A 26,365-nucleotide genomic window follows, 5' to 3' on the forward strand; every position below is an offset into this window, starting at 1 on the left:
CTCTTCAGTCATCTTTCTCCCATATGATTCCCCATTTTCCCCTGTATACTTGCCTATAGTTCAAATGCACAATCTCTACTATTTCCCTCTACAGGAGGATCAATGCAAACCCTTATGCCCCATGCTTTAAGCTCCCTTTTTTTCTAAGCTTCCTTCTCTCTGTGAATTGTAGTGTGATTATTCTTTTTATATGTTTCAGATTTATTTCTTATTAGATGTTTTCTTCATTTACATTTCAAATGCTATCCCCTTTTCTAGATTTCTCTCTGAAAATCCACTATACCCTCTTCATTTCCCTGGTCCCCAATGCACCCACTCCTGCTTCCTGGCCATGGCATTCCCCTATACTGGGGAATAGATTCTTTGAAAGACCAAGGGCCTCTCCTCCAACTGATGGCCAACTAGGCTATCTTCTGCTACATATGCAACTAGAGACAGGAGCTCTAGGAGTACTGGTTAGTTAATATTGTTGTTCCTCCTATAGGGCTGTAGAACCCTTCAGCTCCTTGGGTATTTTCTCTACCTCCTTCACTGGGGACCCTGTTTTACATCCAGTGATTGTGAATATACACTTCTGTATGCACTGGCAAAGCCTCACAGGAGACAGCTATATCTTGGTCCTGTCAGCAAAATCTTGTTGGTGTCTGGGTTTTCGTGGTTGTTTAGGGGATGCATCCCCGGGTGGGGCAGTCTCTGGATGGTCCTTCCTTCTGTCTCAGCCCCAAACTAGAAAGATTAATACTAGCAACTTAATAGTACTCCTGAAACCTTTAGATAAAAGATAGAAACACACCAAAGAAGAGTAGATGCCGGGAAATAACAAAGCTCATGGCTGAATTCAATAAACTGGAAGCAAAGAAAGTGACTGAAAGAATCAACAAATCCAAGAGGTGGCTCTTTGAGGAAATCAACAAGATAGACAAGCCCTTAGTCAAACTAAGTAAAAGGCAGAAAGACAATATCCAGAGAAGAAAAGTCAGAAATGAAAAGGGAGACATAACAACAGACATGGAGAAAATCCAAAGAATCATTTGGTCTTATTTTAAAAGCATGTAGTTCAAAATATTGAAAAATCTAAATGAAATGGATGGTATTCCTGATAGATTCCATTTATCAGTAGAATGAAGATCAGGTAAATAAACTAAAAAGCCCTATAACCACTAAAGAATTAGAGGCAATCATCTAAAGTTTAAAGTAAAATAAAAGCCCAGAGCCAGATGGCTTTAGGCAGAAGTAAATTGGCCTTTAAAGAAGAACTAATAACAATACTCCTCACATTATCCCACAAAATTGAAACAGAAGCAACATTGCCAAATTCATTTGACAAGGCCATAGTTACCTGATATCTAAACCACACAAAGATTCAACAAAGAAATACAATTTCAGACTAATTTCTCGTATGAACACAGATGCAAAAATGCTCAATAAAATACTCACAAATCAAGTCCAAGAACTCATCAAAGACATCATCCACCATGACCAAATAGGCTTCATCTTTTAGATGCAGGGATGGCTCAATATATATATAAATTCACCAATATAATCCCCATATAAACAAACTGAAAGAAAAAAATTCACAATATCATCCCATTAGATGGTGAGAATGTCTTTGACAAAATTGAAAACCCCTTTATGTTAAAAGTTTTGGAGAGTTCAGAAATACAAGGCACATACCCCAAACTATAAAAGTAATATACTGAAAGCCAATAACAAATAACAAATTTAATGGGGAGAAAATGAAAGCAACAACACTGAAATCAGGGAAAAGACAAGACTGCCCACTCCTTCCCTTTCTTTCTTTCTTTCTTTCTTTCTTTCTTTCTTTCTTTCTTTCTTTCTTTCTTTCTTTCTTTCTTCCTTTCTCTCAGTCTCTCTCTCTCTTTCTTTCTTTCTTTCTTACTTTCTTTCTTTCTTTTTTCCTTCTTTCTTTCTTTCTTTCTTTCTTTCTTTCTTTCTTTCTTTCTTGTTTGTTTGTTTTTTGAGACAGGGTTTCTCTGTTTAGCCCTGGATGTCCTGGAACTCACTTTGTAGATCAGGCTGGTCTTGCACTCAGAAATCTGCCTGCCTCTGCCTCCCAAGTGCTGGGGTTAAAGGTGTGAACCACCATGCCTGGCACTCTTTCCCTTTCTATTCAATACAGAACTGAAGTACTAACTAGAGCAATAAGAGAACAAAAGGAAATCAATGGGATACAAATTGGAAAGGAAGTAATCAAAGTACCACCATTCATAGATGATATGAATATATATATATATATATATATATATATATATATATATATATATATATGCAACCCTATGTATTATATTTTAGAACTCCTAGAGCTCATAAATAACTTCCACAAAGTGGTTGTATAAAAAAGTATCTCAAAGGAATAAGTAGCTTTCCTTTATAAAACCAATAAACAGGCATATTTGTTCAGGCATGTTATCAGAATCTCAGCCAGTATTGATTCCAGGAGAAACATCCTTCTCTCAAGATTTTTTTCCATGAAACAGACATCTTTATTGGGGGTGGCATTGTCTATACAACACATGAAATGAGGTTAGGGTTTTTTGGGATGAGTGTACATCATTGGCAGTGGTCCAGTTTCTGGGACTGCTTCATTTGCATGATTAGGAATTCCTGGTGCTAGCTGGACATGTTCTTATGAGGAGATAGGAAGTTTACCCTGCATCCTGGCCAGTAGGTTACATGACTATCACAGGGTGGCAGAGCTGGGGGATGGACTGGCTCTGTGTGTACCTGTAAGATGCAGTCCTAGAGCAAGGCAGGATCAGTCCTTCTGCTGGTATCAGGATGAGATTTTTTTCAGGGTTTGGACATGTTTTGACCTTACTGTCCCTCTGTAATGGCTCCCCCTGTCAAATAGATTTCCATACTGACATGATGCGCAGAGAACAATGACCCTTACAATCCCTAAATATCAACAGTAAGGGAGAAATGGTGGGGAAGCTTAGAGCCAGGAGTTTTGTGACATACCTCAACCAGAGACAAGATTCCACAAAGGAAATGTGAAATGAAATACTAATACAATTTAGAGTATATGAGCTCACAAATGTGACCACCAGCATCAGGATGGTGTGGGCTGCTCTGGTCTCAGCATGGCCTCTGTTGTTTTGATTGACCTTATGTATGTGGTTCATTCTCTGGTGGTGTCTGTTTAGGTGAATCACCATGGAGACACTGGTCCAGGCCATGATGCTTAGGAATATGATGTCATGGGAAAACCGCAAGAAATTCATGTCTACACTGACCCCAGAGATGGAGCATATTGAATTGCCTTTAGAATCAGAGTCATTGTGTGATTTCTGTGGACCACTGACATTCATTAGCATGTAAGCATTATTTAAGACACTGAACAACCAGCAGCTGTAACAACAATAGCTTACAACCTTGGGGGATATTTCGCTGAACATGACCCTAGCCCAGGTACCAGGAACAAGAGTGACAAACTGGTATGTACTGAGGACACAGGTGGAGCACATGATTGTGCCTCGAGCCACCAGGTGAAAGAAGTATGCAAGTTTACATTTGAGGTCAGTTGGAGGCTTCCTGGGAACAATATCAGTAAGATCATATGAATATGCAAAGAGAAGGAGCATGAATGCATTGGCTACAGCCAAGTTGATTAGAATGACCTGTATTGGCCTCAGTCTGGAGTCAGTCAAGATTTGAGAGAAGTTATGGACAAACAGAAGGATGTTGCCCACAGTCCCAACCACAACATGGCAAAGCAAAAGGATCTGAAGAGCCAACATTTCCATGGTTTTCAGGAGACAACCTGGAGATGGCTTCATAGCACAGTGGTGTAAGGATCAGGTTAGACAGTGCTGTCCTCAAGAATCTTCTCAATTATCTAAGATTTTCAATTGTTTTTCAATTGATTTGTATTATTTTTTTTTTGAGAAGCTACCACTGCTTTGACACACTACAGGAGATTTTTCTGGAAAACAATGATTGGACATTGATCCAGAATATCAACTTCAGACTTATTTTCCTTTCCCTTCACTCATGATGTAAGTGTGTGTGTGTGTGTGTGTGTGTGTGTTTGTGTGTGTAATGCAACTGTATATCTCTTGTTCAACAGGATGACACACATTTTAACACAACATGGGCTCTGCATATGTATACGTGAATGTCTGTAGACAGGAGTGCATTTTTGCCTCATGAGAACTGACATCATCCCTCATGTTATAACAATGTGTTAAGAAATTCAAATTTGTTGTTGGAGAGATGATTCTCGATCTAATGACCTCTACTCAGCTTCGTGGCACTTTATTCATATATTTCTACTCATGCACACAAGCAAAACAGTAATAGGCATAACATAAAATAAGTATGTCTTTTACATATTTGATCAAGTGTTGGGGAGATTTCTCAGGAGTTGAGTGCTTCCAGATTACCATATTCTATTTCTAACACTGCAATGGCTACTTAGAACTGTATTTATCTCCAATTCCAAGGCATTTGGACCTTCCAAGTCATACATGCTGGCAAAACACCACTGCACATAAAATAAAAATAAAGAAAGAAATCTTTAAAAATGTAGCACAAAATTAAAATCCATGGTTTATATCAAATATGAATGAGGAACTGAGAAGGTGACTCAGTAATTAAGGGCACTGACTGATTTTTCAAAAGAGTTCAATTCAAGGCAACCAATGGTGGCTCTCAACCATCGGTAATGGATCAGATTCTCTCTTCTGGTGTGTTTGAAGACAGCTACAGTGTACTCACATACATTAAATAAATAAAAAACCAAGCAAATAAAATCTATTAAAAAAGAGTGAATAAAATATTCTCCCCAAATTAATTCATATAATGTTGATATATTTTCAGACTACTCATCATGATGATAAAAACCATTCTATTATTTTTAAAATTTGCTAGTTTTATGTTCACACAGAAGAACCTTGAATTTCACTTGTATCATTCATTTGGGAAAAAAAATTCTGAGGGATCCTAGCATTCTGTTGATTCATAACAGTCTGAGTTGTATTTGTTTTTCTGAGGAATTTGATGCTGGACACGTATCTGAGTCATCTCCTTTTTTGTGAACCACAATAAAAAACATTAACACCATCACTATTAAATGCTTTGCACACACAGACTATTTGTATACTTATTTTATATAGCTTACGCTTTTTCTGGACCTGACTTTATTTATTCCCCTATAGGAAGAATAAGCCTCCATCTAACAACTAAAAACCAGTTATCTAATGGATACATGTCACTTTAAAGTACATTTACATATACATGCTGAGCCATGAAATAGACATGTCTTTAGACAAATGAAAACATTGACATAATTAGGTAAATTAGGGAGAGAAAGACAAAAGCATTGTAATGACTAATGTTCACTTTAAAGGACACCTTGGATTTTAGGAGGGAGAAGAGAATTTAAGTAGTAATTTAAACTTGCAGATTTCTCACCTGCTTAGGACCAGCAAATATGGTGTTGCTCACAGAAATGTAGGCCAGCTCCTGAGTAGTTACTGAAGAAATATAGCTCTGAGTTCCTCTCCCTTTGAAGAACATCTTTTTGTATCCATTTCCTAAGACAGACTCAAAGAAGTGCCTACCTCTCCCCTAAAGTCCTGTGCAGATTGCTGAATGAATCAGAGCTCATAAAGGGGGAGTGCCAGGTCCTGAAATACTTCTGAGAGTCCATTCCCTTGTCATCTGTCGTGTTATTGAATGTGACTGTATGGGTATATTGGAAAACTTTTAATGAAAGAAAATGCATTGATCCCAAAGGCACATCACCATTTTCACTTCCTGGTAATTATTGATGATGCCCAAGATTTTGTGATATCATAATGAGTAGTAGAGCCGAAGTTACAAGAAGTTTTCCTTGTTTCCTTAGGGAGTATTTAGGTGGTAAAGTGGTGTTGTCATCAGGTATAAAGAGGTGCTCTTCAGGGGAGATCAAGAGATATGTTAGGTTTATATCCAGGGGTGTGTGTGTGCATTACATAATATGCTTTCACCTTGTAAAATCTGGCTGAAATCAATTCCTTCCAGACATATCATCACCAGGCAGTCTGGAATCTTGTATTTTCTCATGTGTGGACAAGGGCATTTTAGTCTGACAAATCAAACAACTGAGCCTGTATTCTCCACCATGATTTCTTGGGTTATTCCAAGGTTTATGTGGTTTGAGATAGGTCATGACTCATTTTCTGAATTCTCCATGGAAGTTTATTATTATATTAGACTGTACCAGATTTTAGAGAAATTTACTTGGAAAAAAACAAATTCCGTAATTACACTCAAGAAAATGGATTGAGGAATCAGTTAATAATATAGGCAATCACCCATTTTCATGGCTGCCATATTCACTATAGCCATGATATAGAAACAGTTTAAATATACATCAGATAATGAATGGAAAATGATCATGAAGTACATTTACACCATGGGATACTATTTATCTGCTAAGCAAAATAATATTAAGAACTTTGTAGATAAATGGATCATTGAGAAGCAAACTTTCTTTATATGGTAACCCACAAATTAAGACAAATATTGCTTATTTTCCTTAGTTTGTAGACATTAACTTTGAATCTTGAGTTATATGTCTTTAATTTGGAATACTTCTATAAAAGTAAAAAACATAGGATTAAGGGTCTTGTGATAGAACAAAGTCATTTAAGGACTAAAGGAACTAATGGAAAGTGATTAATTAAATTATGTTGAGGGGATGAGGAGAGAATATGGGGAGATTTAATAATACTAAGCACCAATTAAATAGGCTTCATGGAAATATATCAATGAAGAAATTTAGAAACTATATTTTCTTCTTTTTACTGTTTATAAATATTTTTAATGAAAAGAAAAACATAGAACATTATATGATAATGATAAATGTAATACTATGTACATGAAAATATAAAGAAACATCTATTAAAAATAATATAATTGGCTGGGAGCATAAACAATAATGTATTTAGATTATTCTCTATAAAACAATGATTCTAGTTTTTGTATATTGGAAATAAAATCTAACTTTCAATTATCTAATTATTTCTAAACCAAAAAACCAGTACTTAATTATTGCTAAAGGTTTCACTTTAATTCATTGTTCATGTAAGTTACAGTCTTTCAGTTAATCATGGCAGTCTCTGTTCTTCCACTTTTAAAGTTTGAAGAACAACTCACTGCTGACAAGTTACTAGAGTGGACATGAGTAGAAAACATGCATATGACGGGGTTGTATTTATCTTTGCCTCAGTTCAAAGTGGAAGAGTAGTATGATCTCCCAGTTCCATTGGAACACATGGGGATGGTCAACGCCTTTGTTCCACAGAAGGCTGACTTTTTTAGCATGAGCAGCAATACAGGTCGTGGTCTCTAAAGTTTTACAAAAGTCCTTTGTGGAGGTAAATGAAGAGGGAACAGAAGCTGCTGCTGCCACAGGGGTGAAATCCCGTAATTTATCTTTACAGATTAGAGAAGAATTCTATTGTGATCATCTGTTCCTACTCTTCATTAAGCACAGCAAGACCAACAGCATCCTCTTCAATGGCAGAATGTCTTCCTCTTAAATGCGGTGTCTCTGCCATGCTTCCAAAAATGATAACTAAATCGCCACAGCTGAATGAAGCCAAGAAACAACAGTTTCTCTTGCTTTTATTTTCTTTCCCATCTTAAGTTCCTGCTAAGAATGCATGGGTTGGGACAGGATACATCTATTAGTTCTAATTTTTCTTTCTTTTCTTCTATGGTTTTTCCTATACATACATACATACAAAACTCATTTCTCTTTATAAATATTCTCTGGGGAAAATGAAGGGATATATTAACATAATTTCTTCTAATGTAACATGTACCTATGATCTGTGTTAAGTGTGCTAGAGTAAATCATACCATCTTTAAACAGATTAATATGAACAACAACATTGCTTTACATGACATTTTGAGATATCTCTCCACTTCTTAAGCTTACAAATGTTGTGATTTTACAAAAGACATTTTCAATAAAATAATAATCTTTTCAACTTATTATTTTATTACCATTTCAACAGAAGTTGTCAATCATTCAGGAAGAATATGGAGAGAATTTAAAAAGCAAATTCACCTATGCTAAATCTGGTTTTGTGTGCATATACGAGAAGCTATATTTTCTATCTCTAGCTTACACAAAGAGACAGAGAGACAAAGAGACAGAGAGACAGAAAGAGACAGAGAGAGAAGTGGTTAGAGGGAGAGTAAGAGATATATTACTCTTTGTAATATATTATCACTCACCTTAGAATTGCTGCTGAGTCCTGTAGGATCTCTGTCCATTAAATGTGATATTATAGACATTTCATCCCAGTCTTCATTCCCATATTTCTTATATATAGATCACATTGACCTAGAACAAAGGCCATTCAAAATCCTGCTCAATGCACTATTATCTCTGTGGAATGGATTAGTGAGACCAAAGACTGGGTTCTCCTTGAAACTAGTGATTACCTGAGGAAAAAGCAATCGGATATCCATGGGATACCCTAATATTTATTATTATTATTAATATTATTGTTATTATTATTATATACTAATTCACTTTATATCCCATTCATTTCCTCTTTCTTTATTTTTCTTTTTTATTAGATATTTTCTTTATTTACATTTCAAATGTTATCCCCATTCCTTGTTTCCCCTCCGGAAATCCTCTATCACCTCCCCCCACCCCTTGCTCCCCAACCCATCTACACGCATTCCCAGTCCTAATATTCCCCTATACTGGAACATAGAAACTTCTCAGGGCCTAGGGACTCTCCTCCCATTAATGATTGACTAGGCCATCCTTTGCTATATATATAGCTAGAACCACAAGTTCCACCATGTGTTTTCTTTGATTGGTGGTTTAGTTCCAAGGAGCTCTGGGGATACTGGTTAGTTCACATTGATGTTACTCCTATGGGGCTTCAGACCCTTTCAGCTCCTTGGGTACTTCCTTCTTTGGGGCCTTGTGCTCCGTCCAATGCATGACTATGAGCATCCATTTCTGTATATGGCAGGAAGAGGCCCTCAGAAGATAGCTATATCAGGCTCCTGTCAGAAGGCTCTTGTTGATATCTGCTATAATTTTTAGGATTGGTGGTTGTTTATGGGATGGATCCCCAAGTGGGACAGTCTCTGGATGGTCATTCCTTTAGACTCAGCTCTGAACTTTGTCTCTGTAACTCCTTCCATGGGTATTTTGTAACAACTTCTAAGGATTCTGAGTTTCTGGGCTAATATCCACATATCAGTGAGTGCATATAATATGTGTTCTTTTACTATTGGGTTACCTCACTCAGGATGATATCCTCCAGATATATTCATGTGTCTAAGAATTGCATAAATTCATTGTTTTTTTTTTAATTTCAGGTTTTTTATTAGGAATTTTCTCCATTTACATTTCAAATGCTATCCTGAAAGTCCCCTATATACTACCCCCCCTGCTAACCTACCCACCACTCCCACTTCTTGGCCCTGGTGTTCCCCTGTACTGGGGCATATACAGATAGAAAGACCAAGGGCCCTCTCTTCCCAGTGATGACCAACCAGGCTATCTTCTGCTACATATGCAGCTAGAGACACGAGCTCTGGGGGTACTGACTAGTTCGTATTATTGTTCCACCTATAGGGTTGCAGACCCCTTCAGCTCCCTGGGTACTTTCTCTAACTTCTCCATTGGGGGCCCTGTGTTCTGTTCAATAGCTGACTGTGAGCATCCACTACAAGGTTTTCCAGGCACTGGCATAGCCTCACAAGAGACAGCTATATCAGGGTCCTTTCAACAAAATATTGCTGGCATATGTATCAGTGTCTTTGTTTGATGGCTGATTATGGGATGGATCCCTGGGTGGGGCAGTCTCTAGATGATCCATCATTTCATCTTAGATCCAAATTTTGTCTCTGTAACTCCTTCCATGGGTATTTTGTTCCAAATTCTAAGAGGGTTTGAAGTATACAGAATTTGTTCTTCCTTCTTCTTGATTTTCGTATGTTTTGAAATTGTATCTCGGGTATGCTAAGTTTCTGGGCTAATATCCATTTATCAGTGAGTGCATATAATACATGTTCTTTTACGATTGGGTTACCTCACTCAGGATGATATCCTCAAGATCCACCCATTTGCATAGGAATTTCATAAATTCATTGTTTTGTTTGTTTGTTTGTTTGTTTTCAATACAGTGTTTCTCTGTGCATCCCTGGTTGCCCTGGAACTTACTCTGTAGAACAGGCTGGACTCGAACTCAGAAATCTGCCTGCCTCTACCTCACAAGTGCTGAGATTAAAGGCGTATGCCAACACCGCCTGGCAAACTCATTGTTTTTCATAGCTGAGTAGTGCTGCATTGTGTAAATGTACAACATTTTCTGTATCCATTCCTCTGTTAAGGGACATCTGGGTTCTTTCCAGCTTCTGGCTATTATAAATAAGGTTGCTATGAACATAGTGGAGCATGTGTTCATATTACCAGTTGGAACATCTTTTGGATATATGCCCATGTGGAGAGCCGTAAGCAATCACCATCATGAGCCTCCGCTGTGCCTAACTGGTAAATAAGTAATGTGCGCAGGTGCAAGAGTAAATTCGTGCCAAGTCACTGCCCATCCCGGGGCATAGTAGTGGGGTGATGAGTGAGCAGCTAATCAGGAGCTGACACGTCACACGGAGGGGTATATAAGCAGCACCATTTTCCTTGTTCGGGCTCTTCATTTAGATGAAGCAATAAAGCTTTGCCTTAGAAGAATCCGGTTGTCTGAGTGAATTCTTGCTGGCAAGATACTAGCTTGGGATAAGTGGCGCTGAAAACCCGGGACCATACCATCACCAGGCACTGAAAATGGGACCCCCATTTCACGGGGCGGATTCAGAACTACGGGACACTAAATCTCTGTAAGGTACATTCAGTCTTGAACTTTCTCCAGCGTTAGAGGCCTTTTAAGGGGGGCAGAGGATCCTTGAGGAAGTCCCAGACAGTCTCTCAGAGACAGAGCGGGGAGAGAGATTAGGAGTTAAGAGGAAACAAGGTGCACCTAAGAAGAAAACAGGCCTTTCCACGGACCTTGAGCCCAAGGAAAAGAGAAACAAGGGAAAGTATGCCCTGGGAGAGCAAAAGGAGAAGGGAGAGAGAAAAAAGAAGAAATATAAAAAGAGAAAAAGAAAAGAAACTAAAATATAAAGATACAAAAGATAATATAAAATATAAAGATACAAAGGATAATATAAAAAAGAAGAGTCAATTTACCCTCCTCTCGAGGACTTTGACTAAAGAGGCAGCCTTCATCAAAGGCTTAAAGATAGCTCTCAGGGCCACTGTGCCTCCTCTCCCTTCTCTGGCAGTACTCCCAGAAGAAGGAGATAAGGAAGTAGAGTCTGAACATGAGAGAGAGAGAGAGAGAAAATAAGTTTTAGAAAAGCAGTTATCCCCTGTTTGGGATCTTTTAGCAAAAAAGAGAAAAAATGAAAATAAGCTATTTCAGAGCTCTCCTGGGAACAGAAGGAAAATGGGAGACGTCCTGCTTCCTCTCTGGCTCCTATGGAGATATTCTTAGCTCTGGTTAGGATATCTGTGTCCCTTTGAGACACCAAGGTCTATTCCCTGTCTGTCTATTGTCTGGTTTTGGTGCACAAAATTGTCCATATGTCTGTCAATTCATGTTTGTTTTTGTTTTGTTGTTTGAATGATTATTGTTCTGTGTTTCATGTTGAAAAATATAATTGGTTAAAACTTTATCTGCTGGCTGTCCATCCTTTAACTTGTTTGAAAAGCAACCTCAATTTGCACAGCAGAAAGTGATAAAATCACTGTGGCTGGGAGTCAGGTCCAGCTGAAAAAGCCCTGCTGAGGGCCGATTGCAAATGGAGCTCTTAAAAGGGCAGGCAGCCGCATATAGTCGGACCTTCTGTTTGGAGATTTGGAGAGAGATTAGATTCTCCTTGCTAGGATGTCCTATTTTCACTGACCAAGCAGGGCAGAGATATCATGGGCCTCTAGATTTCAAAGTAATCAGGAATTTGGCTGAGTCCATGTGGACGTATGGCTTAATTGCCTCCTATACTGTGGCTCAAGTAGAGGCCTTGAATAGACACTGCATGATGCTGTCCGATTGGGCAGGCTTGGTAAAGGCATGCCTTTTACCTGGGCAGTATTTAGATTGGAAAGCCTTCTTTATTGAATTTACAAATGAACAGGTGGTGGCTAAAGTTGCTGCAGGAAATCCAGCATGGGATAGGGATATGCTGCTTGGTCAAGGTTGCTTTGCACAACAACAGACAGGATATCCAGTGCAGGTGATTGAGCAGGTGAATCAGATTGCCATAAGGGCGTGGAAATCATTACCCACCAGTGTTGACAGTATTGTAGAACTCCAGAGAGACAATGAGGCACTGAATCAGGTAAGAGAGGAGTGCTCTCAATTGGTTTGGGCAAGAGGGTCTGTTTGTTTGTGTTTCCTCAAGATCATCGACAACAGCTGCAGGTCTCAGAGCGGCTGACCAAAGCAATTCAGGGCAGGTGGAGTTGTGAGGACATGGATGTTCCTGTGGCTGGAGGTGCTCCCGCTAGTGAGAACTGAAGAGCTCTGTGTTCCTGAAACCTATGCCATTGACACATTCGGGTGTTTCCTCAATTCTTTACATCTAATGCCAGATTTTAAGCCTTAATGGAACTCGAATAGAACACATCATTGTTGGAAATTTTACCTCTTGGCTTACCTCTGCTTTTTCTTACATTAAGGAATGGGTGGGGATAATTTTGTTAGGTGCTGCCATCTGCTGTGGGCTTGTGTCCATGCTCTGGTTGGTCTGCAAGCTCAGAACCCAACAAAACCGTGACAAGGTCGTTATTCCTCAAGCACTTGCAGCCATTGAACAAGGGGCCTCCCCTGAAATTTGGCTATCCATGCTTAAGACTTAATTGGCATCTGAGTTCTCTGCTCTTGCACTCCTCGGTTCTGCGGAAAATGAGAGAGACTCAATTAAGGCTCGCCCTAGGCCATACTCGGCTCTTTCACCCCTAGAGGCTAGACTCATTGCACAGGGATGAGTGAGTAGGTCGTTGACTCTTATGGATTGTTGGGCTAAGCACCGCATAGGAGTCGCTCAGAGGTTTTGGCACTCCTAGAAGACAAGTCGATTTGCAAGAGGGTTGAGTGTCCAAGTGTCCCTCCCCTAGGAAAAATGGCACGGGAGCAGGTCAGGTTTGCTCTGGGTAAAAGCCTGTGAGCCTAAGAGCCAATCCTGTACATGGTCCCTATTTCTGCACACTACAGATTTGAACTCGATCTTCATCCACTAAAGAGTGGCTTGCATTTTAATAAAATAAAAAGGGGGAGATGTGGAGAGCCGTGAGCAATCGCCATCATGAGCCTCTGCTGTGCCTAACTGGTAAACAAGTAATGTGCGCAGGTGCCAGAGTAAATTCATGCCAAGTCACTGCCCATCCCGGGGCTTGGTAGTGGGGTGATGAGTGAGTAGCTAATCAGGAGCTGACACGTCACACGGAGGGGTATATAAGCAGCACCATTTTCCTTGTTTGGGCTCTTCCTATAGATGAAGCAATAAAGCTTTGCCTTAGAAGAATCCGGTTGTCCAAGTGAATTCTTGCTGGTGAGATACTAGCTTGGAATATGCCCAGAAGAGGTATTGCTGAATCCTCCAGTAGTACTCTGTCCAATTTCCTGAGGAACCACAAGACTGATTTACAGAGTGGTTGTACAAGCTTGAAATCCCACCAACAATGGAGGAGTGTTTCTCTTTCTCCACATCCTCACCAGCATCTGCTGTCACCTGAATTTTTGATCTTAGCCATTCTGACTGGTTTGAGGTGGAATCTCAAGGTTGTTTTGATTTGTATTTCCCTGATGATTAAGACTTTTGAACATTTTTTCAGGCGCTTCTCAGCCATTCGATATTCCTCAGTTGAGAATTCTTTGTTTAGGTCTGTGCCCCATTTTTGAAAAGGGTTATTTGATTTTCTGGAGTCCACCATCTTGAGTTCTTTATATACATTGGATATTAGTCCCCTATCTGATTTAGGATCAGTAAAGATCCTTTCCCAATCTGTTGGTGGCCTTTATGTCTTATTGACAGTGTCTTTTGCCTTACAGAAGCTTTGCAATATTATTAGGTCCCATTTGTCAATTCTTGATCCTATAGCAAAAACCATTGCTGTTCTATTCGGGAATTTTCCCCCTGTGCCCATATATTTGAGGCTTTTCCCCATTTTCTCCTCTATAGTTTTCAGTGTCTCTAGTTTTATGTGGAGATCCTAGATCCACTTAGACTTGACCTTAATACAAGTAGATTAGAATGGGTCAATTCACATTCGTCTACATGATAACTTCCAGTTGTGCTAGTACCATTTGTTGAAAATTCTGTCTTTATTCCACTGGATGGTTTCAGCTCCCTTGTCAAAGACCAAGTGACCATAGGTGTGTGGCTTCATTTCTGGGTCTTCAATTCTATTCCATTGGTCTACCTGTTTCTCTGTATACCAGTACCATGGAGTTTTTGTGTTTTTTTATCACAATTACTCTGTAGTACATCTTTAGGTCAGGCATGTTGATTCCACCAGAGATTCTCTTATCATTGAGAAGAGAATTTGCTATCCTAGGTTTTTTGTTATTCCAGATGAATTTGCAAATTGCCCTTTCTAATTCGTTGAAGAATTGAGTTGGAATTTTGATGGGGATTGCGTTGAATCTGTAGATTGCTTTTGGCAAGATACCCATTTTTACTATATTGATCCTGCCAATCCATGAGAAAGGAAGATCTTTCCATTTTCTGAGTTCTTCTTTGATTTATTTCTCAGAGACTAGAAGTTCTTATCATACAGATCTTTAACTTCCTTAGTTTGAGTCACACCAAGGTCTTTTATATCATTTGTGACTATTGTGAAGGATGTTGTTTCCCTAATTTCTTTCTCATCCTGTTTATCCTTTTTGTATAGAAAGACCATTGATTTCTTTTAGTTACTTTTATATACAGCTACTTCACTGAAGCTGTTTATCAGGTTTAGGGGTTCTCTGGTGGAATTATTATGGTCACTTATGAATACTATCATATCATCTGCAAATAGTGATATTTTTATTTCTTCCTTTCCAATTTGTATCCCCTTGATCTCCTTTTGTTGTCTACTTGCTCTGGCTAAGATTTCAAGTACTATATTGAATAGGTAGGGAGAAACTGGGCAGCCTTGTCTAGTCCCTGATTTTAGTGGGATTGCTTCCAGCTTCTCTACCTTTACTTTGATGTTGGCTACTGGTTTACCATGAAATTTTTTTATTATGTTTAGGCAAGGGCCTTGAATTCCTGATCTTTCCAAGACTTTTATCATGAATGGATGTTAGATTTTGTCAAATACTTTCTCAGCATCTAACAAGATGATCATGTAGTTTTTTTCTTTGAGTTTGTTTATATAGTGGAATACATTGTTGGATTTCCGTATATTAAACAGTTACTGCATCCTTGGGATGAAGCCTACTTGATCATGATGAATGATCATTTTGATGTGTTCTTGGATTCGGCTAGAGAGAATTTTATTTAGTATATTTGCATCAATATTCATAAGGGAAATTTGTCTGAAGTTTTTTATCTTTGTTGGGTCTTTATGTGGTTTAGGTATCAGAGTAATTGTGGCTTCATAGAATGAATTAGAGTACCTTCTGTTGCTCTTTTGTAGAATCGTTTGAGAAGAACTGGAATTAGGTCTTCTTTGAAGGTTTGATAAAACTCTGCACTAAACTCTTCTGGTCCTGGGATTTGTTTGTTTGTTTCTTTGTTGGTTGGTTGGTTGGTTGGTTGGTTGGTTGGTTGGCTGGGAGACTATTAATGACTGCTTCTATTTTTTTAGAAAATATATGACTTTTTGGTTCGTTAATCTGATCCTGATTTAACTTTGGTACCTGGTATCTGTCTAGAAAGTTGTCCATTACATCCAGGTTTTCCAGTTTTGTTGAGTATAGTCTCTTGTAGAAGGATCTGATGGTGTTTTGGATTTCCTCAGGATCTATTGTTATGTCTCCTTTTTCGTTTATGATTTTATTAATTAGGATACTGTCCTTGTGCCCTCTAGTGAGTCTGGCAAAGGGTTTATCTATCTTGTTGATTTTTCTCAAAGAACCAGCTTCTGGTTTAGTTGATTCTTTAAATAGTTCTTTTTTTTTTTTCCCCACCTGGTGGATTTCAGCCCTGAGCTTGATTATTTCCTGTAGTTTACTCCTCTTGGGTGAATTTGCTTCCTTTTGTTCTAGAGATTTAAGGTGTGCTGTCAAGCTGCGAGTCTATGCTCTCTCTAGTTTCTTTTTGGAGGCACTCAGAGCTATGAGTTTTCCTCTTAGGAATGTTTTCTTTGTGTCCCATAAGTTTGGGTATGTTGTGGCTTCATTTTCATTAAACTCTAAAAAGTCTTTAATTTCTTTCTTTATTTTTTCCTTGACTAAGGTATCATTCAGTTTAGTAGTGTTCGGCTTCCATGTGAATGTTGGCTTTGTGTTATTTATGTTGTTATTTAAGATCACCCTTAGTCTGTGCTGATCAGATAAGATGCATGGGACAATTTCAATATTTTTGTATCAGTTGAGGCTTGTTTTGTGACCAATTATATGGTCAATTTTGGAGAAGGTACCATGGGTTCTGAGAAGACGGTATTTCCTTTTGTTTTAGGATAAAATGTGTAGATATCTGTTAAATCCATTTGTCTCATAACTTCTGTCAGTTTCACTGAGTCTCTGTTTAGTTTTTGTTTTGAGTATCTGTCCATTGATGAGAGTCTGGTGTTGAAGTCTTCCACTATTATCGTGTGGTGCAATGTGTGCTTTGAGCTTTACTAAAATTACTTTAATGAATGTGGCTGCCCTTGCATTTAGAGCATAGATATTCAGAATTGAGAGTTCATCTTGGAAGACTTTACCTTTGATGAGTATGAAGTGCCCTCCTTGTTCTCTCTCTCTCTCTCTCTCTCTCTCTCTCTCTCTCTCTCTCTCTCTTTCTTTCTCTCTCTCTCTTTCTTTCTCTCTCTCTCCCTCTCTTTCTGTCTGTCTTCCTTCCTTCCTTCCTTCCTCTCTTTTTTTGATAAGTTTGTTTTGTAATTCAATTTTATTCAATATTAGAATGGCTACTCCAGCTTCTTTGTTCAGACCATTTGCTTGGAAATTTGTTTTCCAGCCTTTCACTCTGAGGTAGTGTCTGTCTTTTCCCTGAGGTGGGTTTCTTGTAAGCAGCAAAATGTTGGGTCCTGTTTGTGTAGTCAGTCTGTTAGTCTATGTCTTTTTATTAGGGAATTGAGTCCATTGAAATTAAGAGATATTAAGGAAAAGTAATTGTTGCTTCCTGTTATTTTTGTTGTTAAAGTTGGGATTCTGATCTTGTGGCTGTCTTCTTTTAGGTTTGTTGAAGGATTACTTTCTTGATTTTTCTAGGTCATAATTTCCATCCTTGTTTTGGTGTTTACCCTTTATTATCTTTTGAAGGGCTGGATTCGTGGAAAGATATGTGTGAATTTGGTTTTGTCATGGAAAACTTTGGTTTCTCCATCGATAGTGATTGAGAGTTTGGTGGGTGTAGTAGCCTGGGCTGGCATTTGTGTTCTCTTAATGTCTGTATAACATCTGTCCAGGATCTTCTGGCTTTCATAGTCTCTGGTTAGATGTCTGGTGTAATTTGAATAGGTCTGTCTTTCTATGTTACTTGACCTTTTTCCCTTACTGTTTTTAATATTCTGTCTTTATTTAGTGCATTTGTTGTTCTGAATATTATGTGTTGAGAGAAATTTCTTTTCTGGTCCAGTCTATTTGGATTTCTGTAGGCTCCTTGTATGTTCATGGGCATCTCTTTCTTTAGGTATAGGAAGTTTTCTTCTATAATTTTGAAGAAGTTATTTGCTGACTCTTTAAGTTGAAAATCTTCATTCTCATCTACTCCTATTATCTGTAGGACTTCTCATTGTGTCTTGGATTTCCTTGATGTTTTGAGTTAGGATCTTTTTGCATTTTGCATTTTTTTGATTGTTGTGCCTATGTTTTTTATGGAGTTTTATGCACCTGAGATTCTCTCTTCCATCTCTTGTATTTTGTTGCTGATGCTTGCAGCTATGGTTCCTGATTTCTTTCCTAGGATTTCTATCTCCAGAGTTTTCTCTCTTTGTGATTTCTTTATTGTTTCTACTTCCATTTTTAGATCATGTTGAAGATATTTTTTTGTCCTTAACGTTGAAAATGTTCATTCTTATCTACGTGTATTATCTAAAGGTTTGGTCTTCTCATTGTGTACTGGATTTCCTGGATGTTTTGAGTTAGGATCTTTCTGTATTTTGCATTTTTTTTTTTTGATCTTTGGGTCCCTGTTTTCTATGGAATCTTCTGCATCTGAGATTGATTCTTCAATGTCTTGTAGTTTGTTGTTGATGCTTGAAACTATGGCTCCTGTTTTCTTTTCCCTAGAATTTCTACCTCGAGAAATGCCCCCTGTTGTGATTTCTTTATTGTTTCTACTTCCATTTTTAGATCCTGGATAGTTTTATGCAATTCCTTCACCTGTTTGCCTGTTTGGTTGTGTTTTCCTTTGTTCTTTAAGGGTTTTTTTGTGTTTCTACTTTAATGGCTTCTACATGTTTACCTATGTTCTCCTGTAATTCCTTAAGGCATTTTTTGAGTTGCCTTTTAAAGGGCTTCTACCTGTTTAGCTGTGTTCTCCTGTATTTCTTTAAGAGAGTTATTAATGTCCTTCTTTAAATCCTCTACCAGCCCCATGGTATATGATTTTACATCTGAATCTTGCTTTTCAGTTGTGTTGGGGTATCAAGGACTCACTATGTTGGGAGTTCTGGTTTTGAGGATGCCAAGTAGTCTTGGTTTCTGTTGGAAAGATTCTTGCTTTTTTGCCATCTGGTAATCTCTGGTGTTGGATAATCTTGATGTCTCTGGCTGGAAATTGTTCCTGCTGCAGGTTTGTAAGCCTGTATCAGCACTCCTTGGAGAACAGCTCTCTCCAGGCAAGACTAGTGCCCAGAGGGCTAAGGGACAACCCCACCTACTGGCTGTGGATATAAGCCTGTAGGATCCTGCCCCAGCTGCTTGGCTGCATCTTCAGCTGTGTGCTCCTGAGTGGACTGGCCTTAGAGAGTCACCAGAGAGAAAATATGGATCTCACCTGAGTCCTAGGGTCAGACACTATCTGGAGGCAAGCTGTCCTCTGGCAGGGAAGGTGCACAGAGGGTTCCCAACCTCATGGATGCAGATATAGACCCGTAAGACCCTGTCCCAGGTGTTCTGCTGTTTCTGCAGCCTGTGTGCTCCTGAGTGGACCCACCTTATAGAGACACTGTAGAGAAGTTTGAATGTCCTCATTCTTAAATAGCTGAATACTATTCCATTGTGTAAATGAACCACATATTCTAAATCCATTCTTCTGTCTTGGACATCTGGGTTGTTTCCAGTCTCTGGCTATTACAAATAGGGCCACTATGAACATAGTTGAACACATTCCCCTGTGGCAAGATGGGACATTTTGGGGTATATTCCCAAGAGTGGTATAGCTGAGTCTTCAGGTAGATCTAGTTCCAGTTTTCTGAGGAACCTACAGATTGATTTCCAGAGTGGTTGTACCAGTTTGCAATCCCACCAGCAATGGAGTCGTGATCCTCTTACTCCAAATCCTCTCCAACATGTGTTGTTACCTGAGGTTTTGATCTTAGCCATTCTGAATAGTGTGAGGTGGACTGTCAGTGTTGTTTTAATTTGCATTTCTCTGATCTCTAAGGACTTTGAACATTTATTTAGGAACCCCTCAGCCATTCGAGAGTCCTCAGTTGGGATTTCCCGGTTTAGATCTATACCGGAGTTTTTGCTTGTGTTTTTTGGGTTTTTGGTGATTAGCTTCTTGAGTTCTTTATATATTTTGGATATTAGCCCTCTATTAGATGTTGACTTAGTGAAGATTTTTACCATGTGTGATATCTTTAATTTTTTTGTAATAGCCTTTAGTGTTCATATGTGTAGCTATACCACTTTTTTTAATCCATTCTTCTAGGTTATTTCCAGTTGCTGGCTATTACAAATAAGGCTGCTATGAACATAGTTGAGCAAGTATCTTTGTGGCATGGTGGAATATTTTTTGGGAATATGGCCAGAAGTGGCATATTAGGTACTGAGGGAGAAAAATTCCCAGTGTTCTAGAAACTGTCACCTTGATTTCCAAATTGATTATAAAGTTTGCACTCCAACCAGCAATGGAGGAGTATTTCCCTTGATTCACATCTTCACAGTATATGCTGTCACTTGAATTTTTGATCTTGGCCATTTTGACCAGTTTCAAATGTAGTCTCAGAGTTGTTTATTTGCATTTCCCCAATGACTAAGGACGTTGAACATTTCTTTTTTTATTAATCATTTTATTTGTTTACATTTCAAATGATATCCTCCTTCCCCGTTTCTTCTCCACAAGCCCTTCATTCCATTCTCCCTCTCCCCCTTCCCCTTTGCCTATGAGAATTCAACTACAGCTATTCATCCAACCCTGCCTCACTGTTCTAGCATTTTCCTATGCTGGGCCACTGAGCCTCTGCAGGCAAATGTCTTTCCCTCCTATGGATGGAAGATAAGCCATCTTCTGCTACATATGTATCTGCAGATGTAGAGCCATCCAGGTATATTCTTTGGTTGGTGGTTTAGTTCCTGTAAGCTTTAGGTGGTCTGGTTAATTGGTATTGTTCTTCCTATGGTGTTTCAATCCTCTTCAGCTTCTTTAGTCCTTCCATTAGCTCGACCACTGGGGTACCTGGGCTCAGTCTGATGGTTGCCTATGAGTATCTGCATCTGCATTGCTCAGGTGCTGGCAGAGCCTTTAAGGAACCAGGCTTCTGTCAGCAAGTGCTTCTTGACCTCAGAAATAGTCTGGGTGTTTGGTGTCTGCAGATGGGATGGTTCCCTTGGTGGGGCAGGCTCTGAATGGCCTTTCCTTCGGTCTCTGCTCCATTTGTTTTGTCCCTGTCTTCCCTTTGGACAGGTACAACTCTGGGTTGAAAATTTTTCAATGGGTGTGTGCCCCGCATCCCTCATCTGGGTTTGTGCTTATCTACTGGAGTTGCTTTCTATAGGATATATCTCCCCTTTATTTGATATTTGTACTGGCTAGTTTTGTGTCAACTTGAAAAAACTGGAGTTATCACAGAGAAAGGTGTATCAGTTGGGGAAATGCCTCCATGAGATCCAGCTGCAAGGCATTTTCTCAACTAGTGATCAAGCGGGGAGGGCACCTTGTGGGTGGTGCCATCTCTGGGCTGGTAGTCTTGGGTTCCATGAGAAAGCAAGCTGAAAAAGCCAGTGGACGCAAGCCAGTAAAGAACATCCCTGCATGGCCTCTGCATCAGCTCCTGCTTGACCTGTTTGAGCTACAGTCCTGACTTCCTTTGGTGATGAACAGCAATGTGAAAGAGTATGCTGAATAAACCCTTTCCTCCCCAAGTGCTTCTTTGTCATGATGTTTGTACAGGAATAGAAACCCTGACTAAGACAAATTGGTACCAGAAGTGGGGTTTTCCTGTGACAACCTGACCGTGTTTTGGGGAGGACTAAGGAAGAACTTTGGAACTTTGGGCCAGAAGATCCATTTGGTGTTAAGAGCTCTGTGAGATGTTGTGTAGGACCTTGGAAGATAATATTGAGAACAGTGCAGAAAATGGAGGCCTGGCTTGTGAGATTTCAGAGGGAAAATTAAAGACTCTTTTCAGGGCCATTGCTATTTTGGATTGTAAAAATTGTGAAGATTCTGTGGTTCTGGTTAGCTGTGATGAACAAGATACCAGAACTACTAAGGCAAAAACTTTGCACTACTGGGACTATTGATGCTGGTTAGCTTGAGCTAAGAAATTAGTGGTGATTAAGAAGAGACCAGCATCATTGAGGTGACATTTTCTGGGAAGTGTTTTTTGAGAGCACAGAGGCTGTGTTCCAGAGATAACCAAAGTTGTGCCTCATGCTACAGTGGGACTTGGTAATGTGTAAGAGTCACCCAGGTGGTACTGGTTTTGAAGGCATGAAGGGGTCATGCAGAGCACCTAAAACTCCACACTGTGAGGGGCCATGGAAGGCCATTGGTGAAGGTGCATCCTCAGTTGCAATTGATGGCCCAGGAGTGAAGGGGTCATGCAAAGCATTTGAGGCTTAGCACCATGAAGAGAGCCTCTGAGAGGCTATTGTTAAAGCCAGGTTACAGTGGAAGACAGCAGCATTTTGGAGATGTCAGTACCATGAGATGACTACCAAGAACAGCAGCAGGAGTGGAGTACAGGCAACTGGAGCCTAGAAGACAACATGTGTGCTACAAAGGGCATGGCTGGAGAAGTGACCCAAGCCCTTGGAGGAGCCCAGAAGATCGTGAGTTGGATCCCATCATTGGATGGTTGGAGATTGAATTTTGCTTTTGATTGTGACTGTGCCCTGATATTTTTCCCTCTTCAAGGAAGTTTTTTAGTGAAGCCCACAGTTACGAGACTTTAAATTTTAAAGTACTTTGTATTTTAAAAGATACTGGATATTTTAAAGGTATTGAAATTTTAATATGCAAAGACTGTGGGACTTTTAAAGTTATTTAGATCTTGGGGATGAATAAGAACTAAAGGTTGAGGCTTACTAGTGATGTGTTTGTGTGTCAAGTTGAAAAGGGGTCAAATTTTACTGGCTAGTTTTGTGTCAACTTGACAAAGCCGGAGTTATAACAGAGAAAGGAGCATCAGTTGGGGAAATGCCTCCATGAGATTCAGCTGCAAGGCATTTTCTCAACTAGTGATCAAGGGGGTAGGGCACCTTGTGGGTGGTGCCATCTCTGGGCTGGTAGTCTTGGGTTCTATAAGAAAGCAAGCTGAACAAGTCAGTGGAAGCAAGCCAGTAAAGAACATCCCTGCATGGCCTCTGCATCAGCTCCTGCTTGACCTGTTTGAGTTCCAGTCCTGACTTCCTTGGGTAATGAACAGCAATGTGGAAGAGTAAGCTGAATAAATCCTTTCCTCCCCAAGTGCTTCTTTGTCATGATGTTTGTGCAGGAATAGAAACCTTGACTAAGACAGTATTCTAGCTAAAGTCATCCCTGTTGGGTCCTAGGAGCCTCTCACTTCCCTGGCATCTGGGAATTTCTTGTGACCACCTCCAGTTCCCCATCCCTCACTGCTACATATTTCTATGCAATTTCCTGACCCTTTGTACTTCTCTCCTGTCCTTTCTTTTACCTTATTCTCTCACCCCTTTGTCTCTTGCCCACCTTTCTCCCTCCCAGGTTTTTCCCTCCTTCTATCTCCTGTGATTAATTTTTTCCCTTATATGTAGGATTGAAGCATGCATACATTGGACTTCCTTCTTCTTAAGCTCCATATGATTTTCAGGTTGTATCACGGGTATTCTGAGCTTTTGGGCTAATATCCACTTGTCAATGAGTATAGATCATGTCTGTTTTTTTTTTTTTTTTTTTTTTTTTTTTTGTGTGTGTGTGTGTGTGTGTGTGTGTGTGTGTGTGTGTGTGTGTGTGTGTGTGTCTCGGTTACCTCAGTCAGGATGATATTTTCTAATTCCATTCATTTGCCTGCAATTTTCACGAAGTCATTGTTTTGACTATTCTTATAAAACAAAAGAACTTCAGGGGGAATCATTATGGGCAAGCACTTATCCTTGACACTATTAATGATATTCTGATACTCTGTTATTCTTGCTGACTACCATAACTGTCCTATGAGAGGCTCTACACAGCAGCTGCCTTGTCGCTTATGTCTCCGACCAGCAGAAAAGAGCAATGACACAGCGTTCTTCTCAAAGAAGTTTTTCAGGAACCTTTCAACATGCAAGCAGGAGTCTCTCTCTAGCCCCTGACTGCAATCCCTTATATAACCCCTCAATCACGCCCAATCAGCCCAGTCTGTGTAATCTCAGTTCATTGGCCTTCGTCAAATGGCCTGATCTTGTGCCATGGTACTCCTGCGCAGTTGTCACAATGGACATGGCTTATTTTCGGGTGTATGAGGAAGTCTGTCCCAATCCCACTCCACTTCACAGCTCTGGAAACTATTGACACATGCCTGAGATTTCAGCTCCCTGTTTCTCCTAAGCAGCCAGCTTTGTTGTACAATATGGGCTCTAAAGGAAACTCTTGTTCCTAGGGAGTGCTTCTTCCCTGCTTTTCCACCCATGGCTTTCTTAGGTACTAAGCTTGGATTTTATGAGCCCTTATATTGGCCACCAGATGTAACCTTGTGCATTTTCATCCCCACAGCAGCTCCCAAATAATGACACAGAGAGTTGTAGTTCCTAGACCTTAAGATAGGCTTGTTTCCACTGGCTCACAATTCACTTATCCCTTTTACACTGATCTATGTTCTGCCACAGGGCTCATTACCTCTGCACAGTTTCAAATCAGACTTCCTCTGCGTCCCATTGGTGAATCTCCCAACACCTGATTCTTTCCCAGAGTTCCTCTCTCTGTGCCAAGGTATACCTTAGTATTCTTGCTTTTGAAATGGACCATACTCATTTTATTTTAACCTATCAGAAGATGAAGGCAAGGATGGACAGAGATACAATAGTGTATAAAAAGCATCATCCCTATAAGCAATGATAGGCAAAAATGGAGGGAAGGAATTTTGCCCTCTTTTGTGTTTCTGTGTTGAGTTAGATAAGTGACTCTTTCCCATGAATCAGAATTGTATTACCACTGGCCATAAATGGTGCTATTGTAAAGTTTCCTCCCAAAAGGAAGAGCCTGGTTTTGAGTTTTATACCAGAGGAATTTAAGAGGCCATGTATTTTCCTAATTTGAATTTTTTTAAAAACAGTGATGAGCTGTTTCCCAGGATACAAAAGGAAAGGAAACACATTGAATGTTCCTGCAGCCTTGTAACTGTCAGGGGTTTCAGCAATGCCTTAGAACATCAGCCTGGCTACATGTTTAAGAACTCCAGCAACTATGCTAGCAGTACTTATTGATTGATGTGAAAGCAGTGTTTTCTTTCTTAAGGAGAAAAAGATACAAGGTTTTGGCCAATGCTCGGTGGCCTCTCAGAGTTCAGGCCAAGAGTTGATAAACTCCTACCAACGCTAGGGAGAGTCAGACCCACAGGTTACAGGTGTCCTTTCAGTGTGTCGGAATGCAATTTGATGGTTTGAATGAAAATCAAAAGAAGTAAAAACAGAGTGCAAGCCCACAGAGTGAGGAGGTTTAGGGCCTTTCCAATGATGACAAAGGCTAGGAGTGCACACTCTCCCTATCGTGTGTTAACCAACAGTCTTGTTGATTCTTCATTGTGTGCCATTTGTCACTCTGAATCAGCCTCTGCCCTTAGTTATCCAGACACAATTGCACACGAAGCTGGACTGTAAGGAATGAATCTTAGATGGGCTGGTGAGTTAGCAAAGCCTGTGGCCAGTGAGACGCTAAGAGAAACAGCCATTTCTGGACATGGATTTCAGGGAAACAGATGTATGTATTGTGGGTAAACAAGGGCTACATAAACTTTGCAGTTAGGGTGGGGGTATTTGGGGTTGACACACATCTTTGGTAGAGGCTGGAGTGCTGGGAATGCTTCATTTACATAAAGACATAATCCTGGTGCTAGAGAGAGAAGTTCTTATAATGAGTTAGTAAGTTTAGCCTGAAAACTGAGCAAGAGCATACCTAACTACTCCAAGGGTGACAGAACTAGGACATGTAAAAGCTATGTGCACAGGTAGATCCCAACTAGAATAAGGCAGGAACAGTCTCATTCCTGCAGGTCTAAGAATGGGATCTTTGGTGTTTGAACACATTTTAAGTTCACTGTTGCTCTGAATTAGCACTCATAGTCACCTGGATTTCTGGCCCATCAGTGAATAGCATACAACAAGGACCTTTAGGATTAATAGTGATGGAGAAATGTTAGGGAAGCTTACACACAGAAGTTCTTTGGCATGCCTCAACCAGAGGTGAGAGTACACAAAAGCAATGTGAAGGAGTGGACAAATAAAATTCTGAATATAAAAGCTCACATGTGACAACCAGCATCAGGGTGGTTTGGACTGCTCTGGTCTCAGCATGGTCTTTTTGGTCCTGATTAGTCCCAGGCATAGTGAAGCACATATTTGTGCCTGAAGCCCCAGTTCTGGGTTTTTGGATCAAAAACTACACATCGTATGGAAATGATAATAAAAGTAGATTGAATGTATTGGCCACAGACAAGGTGCATAAAATGGGACTCAGTTGGGAGTCAGTTAAGATTGGAGAGAAATTTTGGACAAACACAAGGATGTTGCCCACAGTTCCAACCACAACATGACAAAGCAAAACCTTCTGAAGTGCCAACACTTCCATGGTTTTTATTCTGAGACAATATGGAGATGGCTTTATAGCACAGTGGTGTAAG

The 26,365-nt window shown here is 39.7% G+C and overlaps 1 protein-coding gene and 1 pseudogene across 3 annotated transcripts; both read right to left on the reverse strand.

Annotated features, from left to right (window-relative positions):
- Positions 1–2,480: 2,480 nt before the first annotated feature.
- On the reverse strand, positions 2,481–26,365 carry Vmn1r187 (vomeronasal 1 receptor Vmn1r187). 3 transcript variants are annotated; one of them, XM_006536280.1, is made up of 2 exons: positions 5,437–5,581; positions 2,481–4,507 (listed from the first exon to the last, which is right to left on the reverse strand). In XM_006536280.1, the coding sequence occupies exon 2, from the start codon at positions 3,798–3,800 to the stop codon at positions 2,865–2,867; it is 936 nt and encodes a 311-aa protein (XP_006536343.1). In that variant the 5' UTR covers positions 3,801–4,507; positions 5,437–5,581; the 3' UTR covers positions 2,481–2,864. The 3 variants fall into 3 exon arrangements, with proteins under 3 accessions (XP_006536343.1, XP_017174384.1, NP_001161040.1); XM_017318895.1 differs by lacking the exon at positions 5,437–5,581 and adding an exon at positions 26,308–26,365 and having other exon boundaries at positions 2,865–3,784; NM_001167568.1 differs by lacking the exon at positions 5,437–5,581 and having other exon boundaries at positions 2,865–3,767.
- Vmn1r-ps91 (vomeronasal 1 receptor Vmn1r-ps91 pseudogene) lies at positions 25,780–26,313 on the reverse strand (annotated as a pseudogene).

Source organism: Mus musculus, assembly GCF_000001635.26.
Source record: "Mus musculus strain C57BL/6J chromosome 7 unlocalized genomic contig, GRCm38.p6 C57BL/6J MMCHR7_RANDOM_CTG1".
Lineage (NCBI taxonomy): Eukaryota > Metazoa > Chordata > Mammalia > Rodentia > Muridae > Mus > Mus musculus.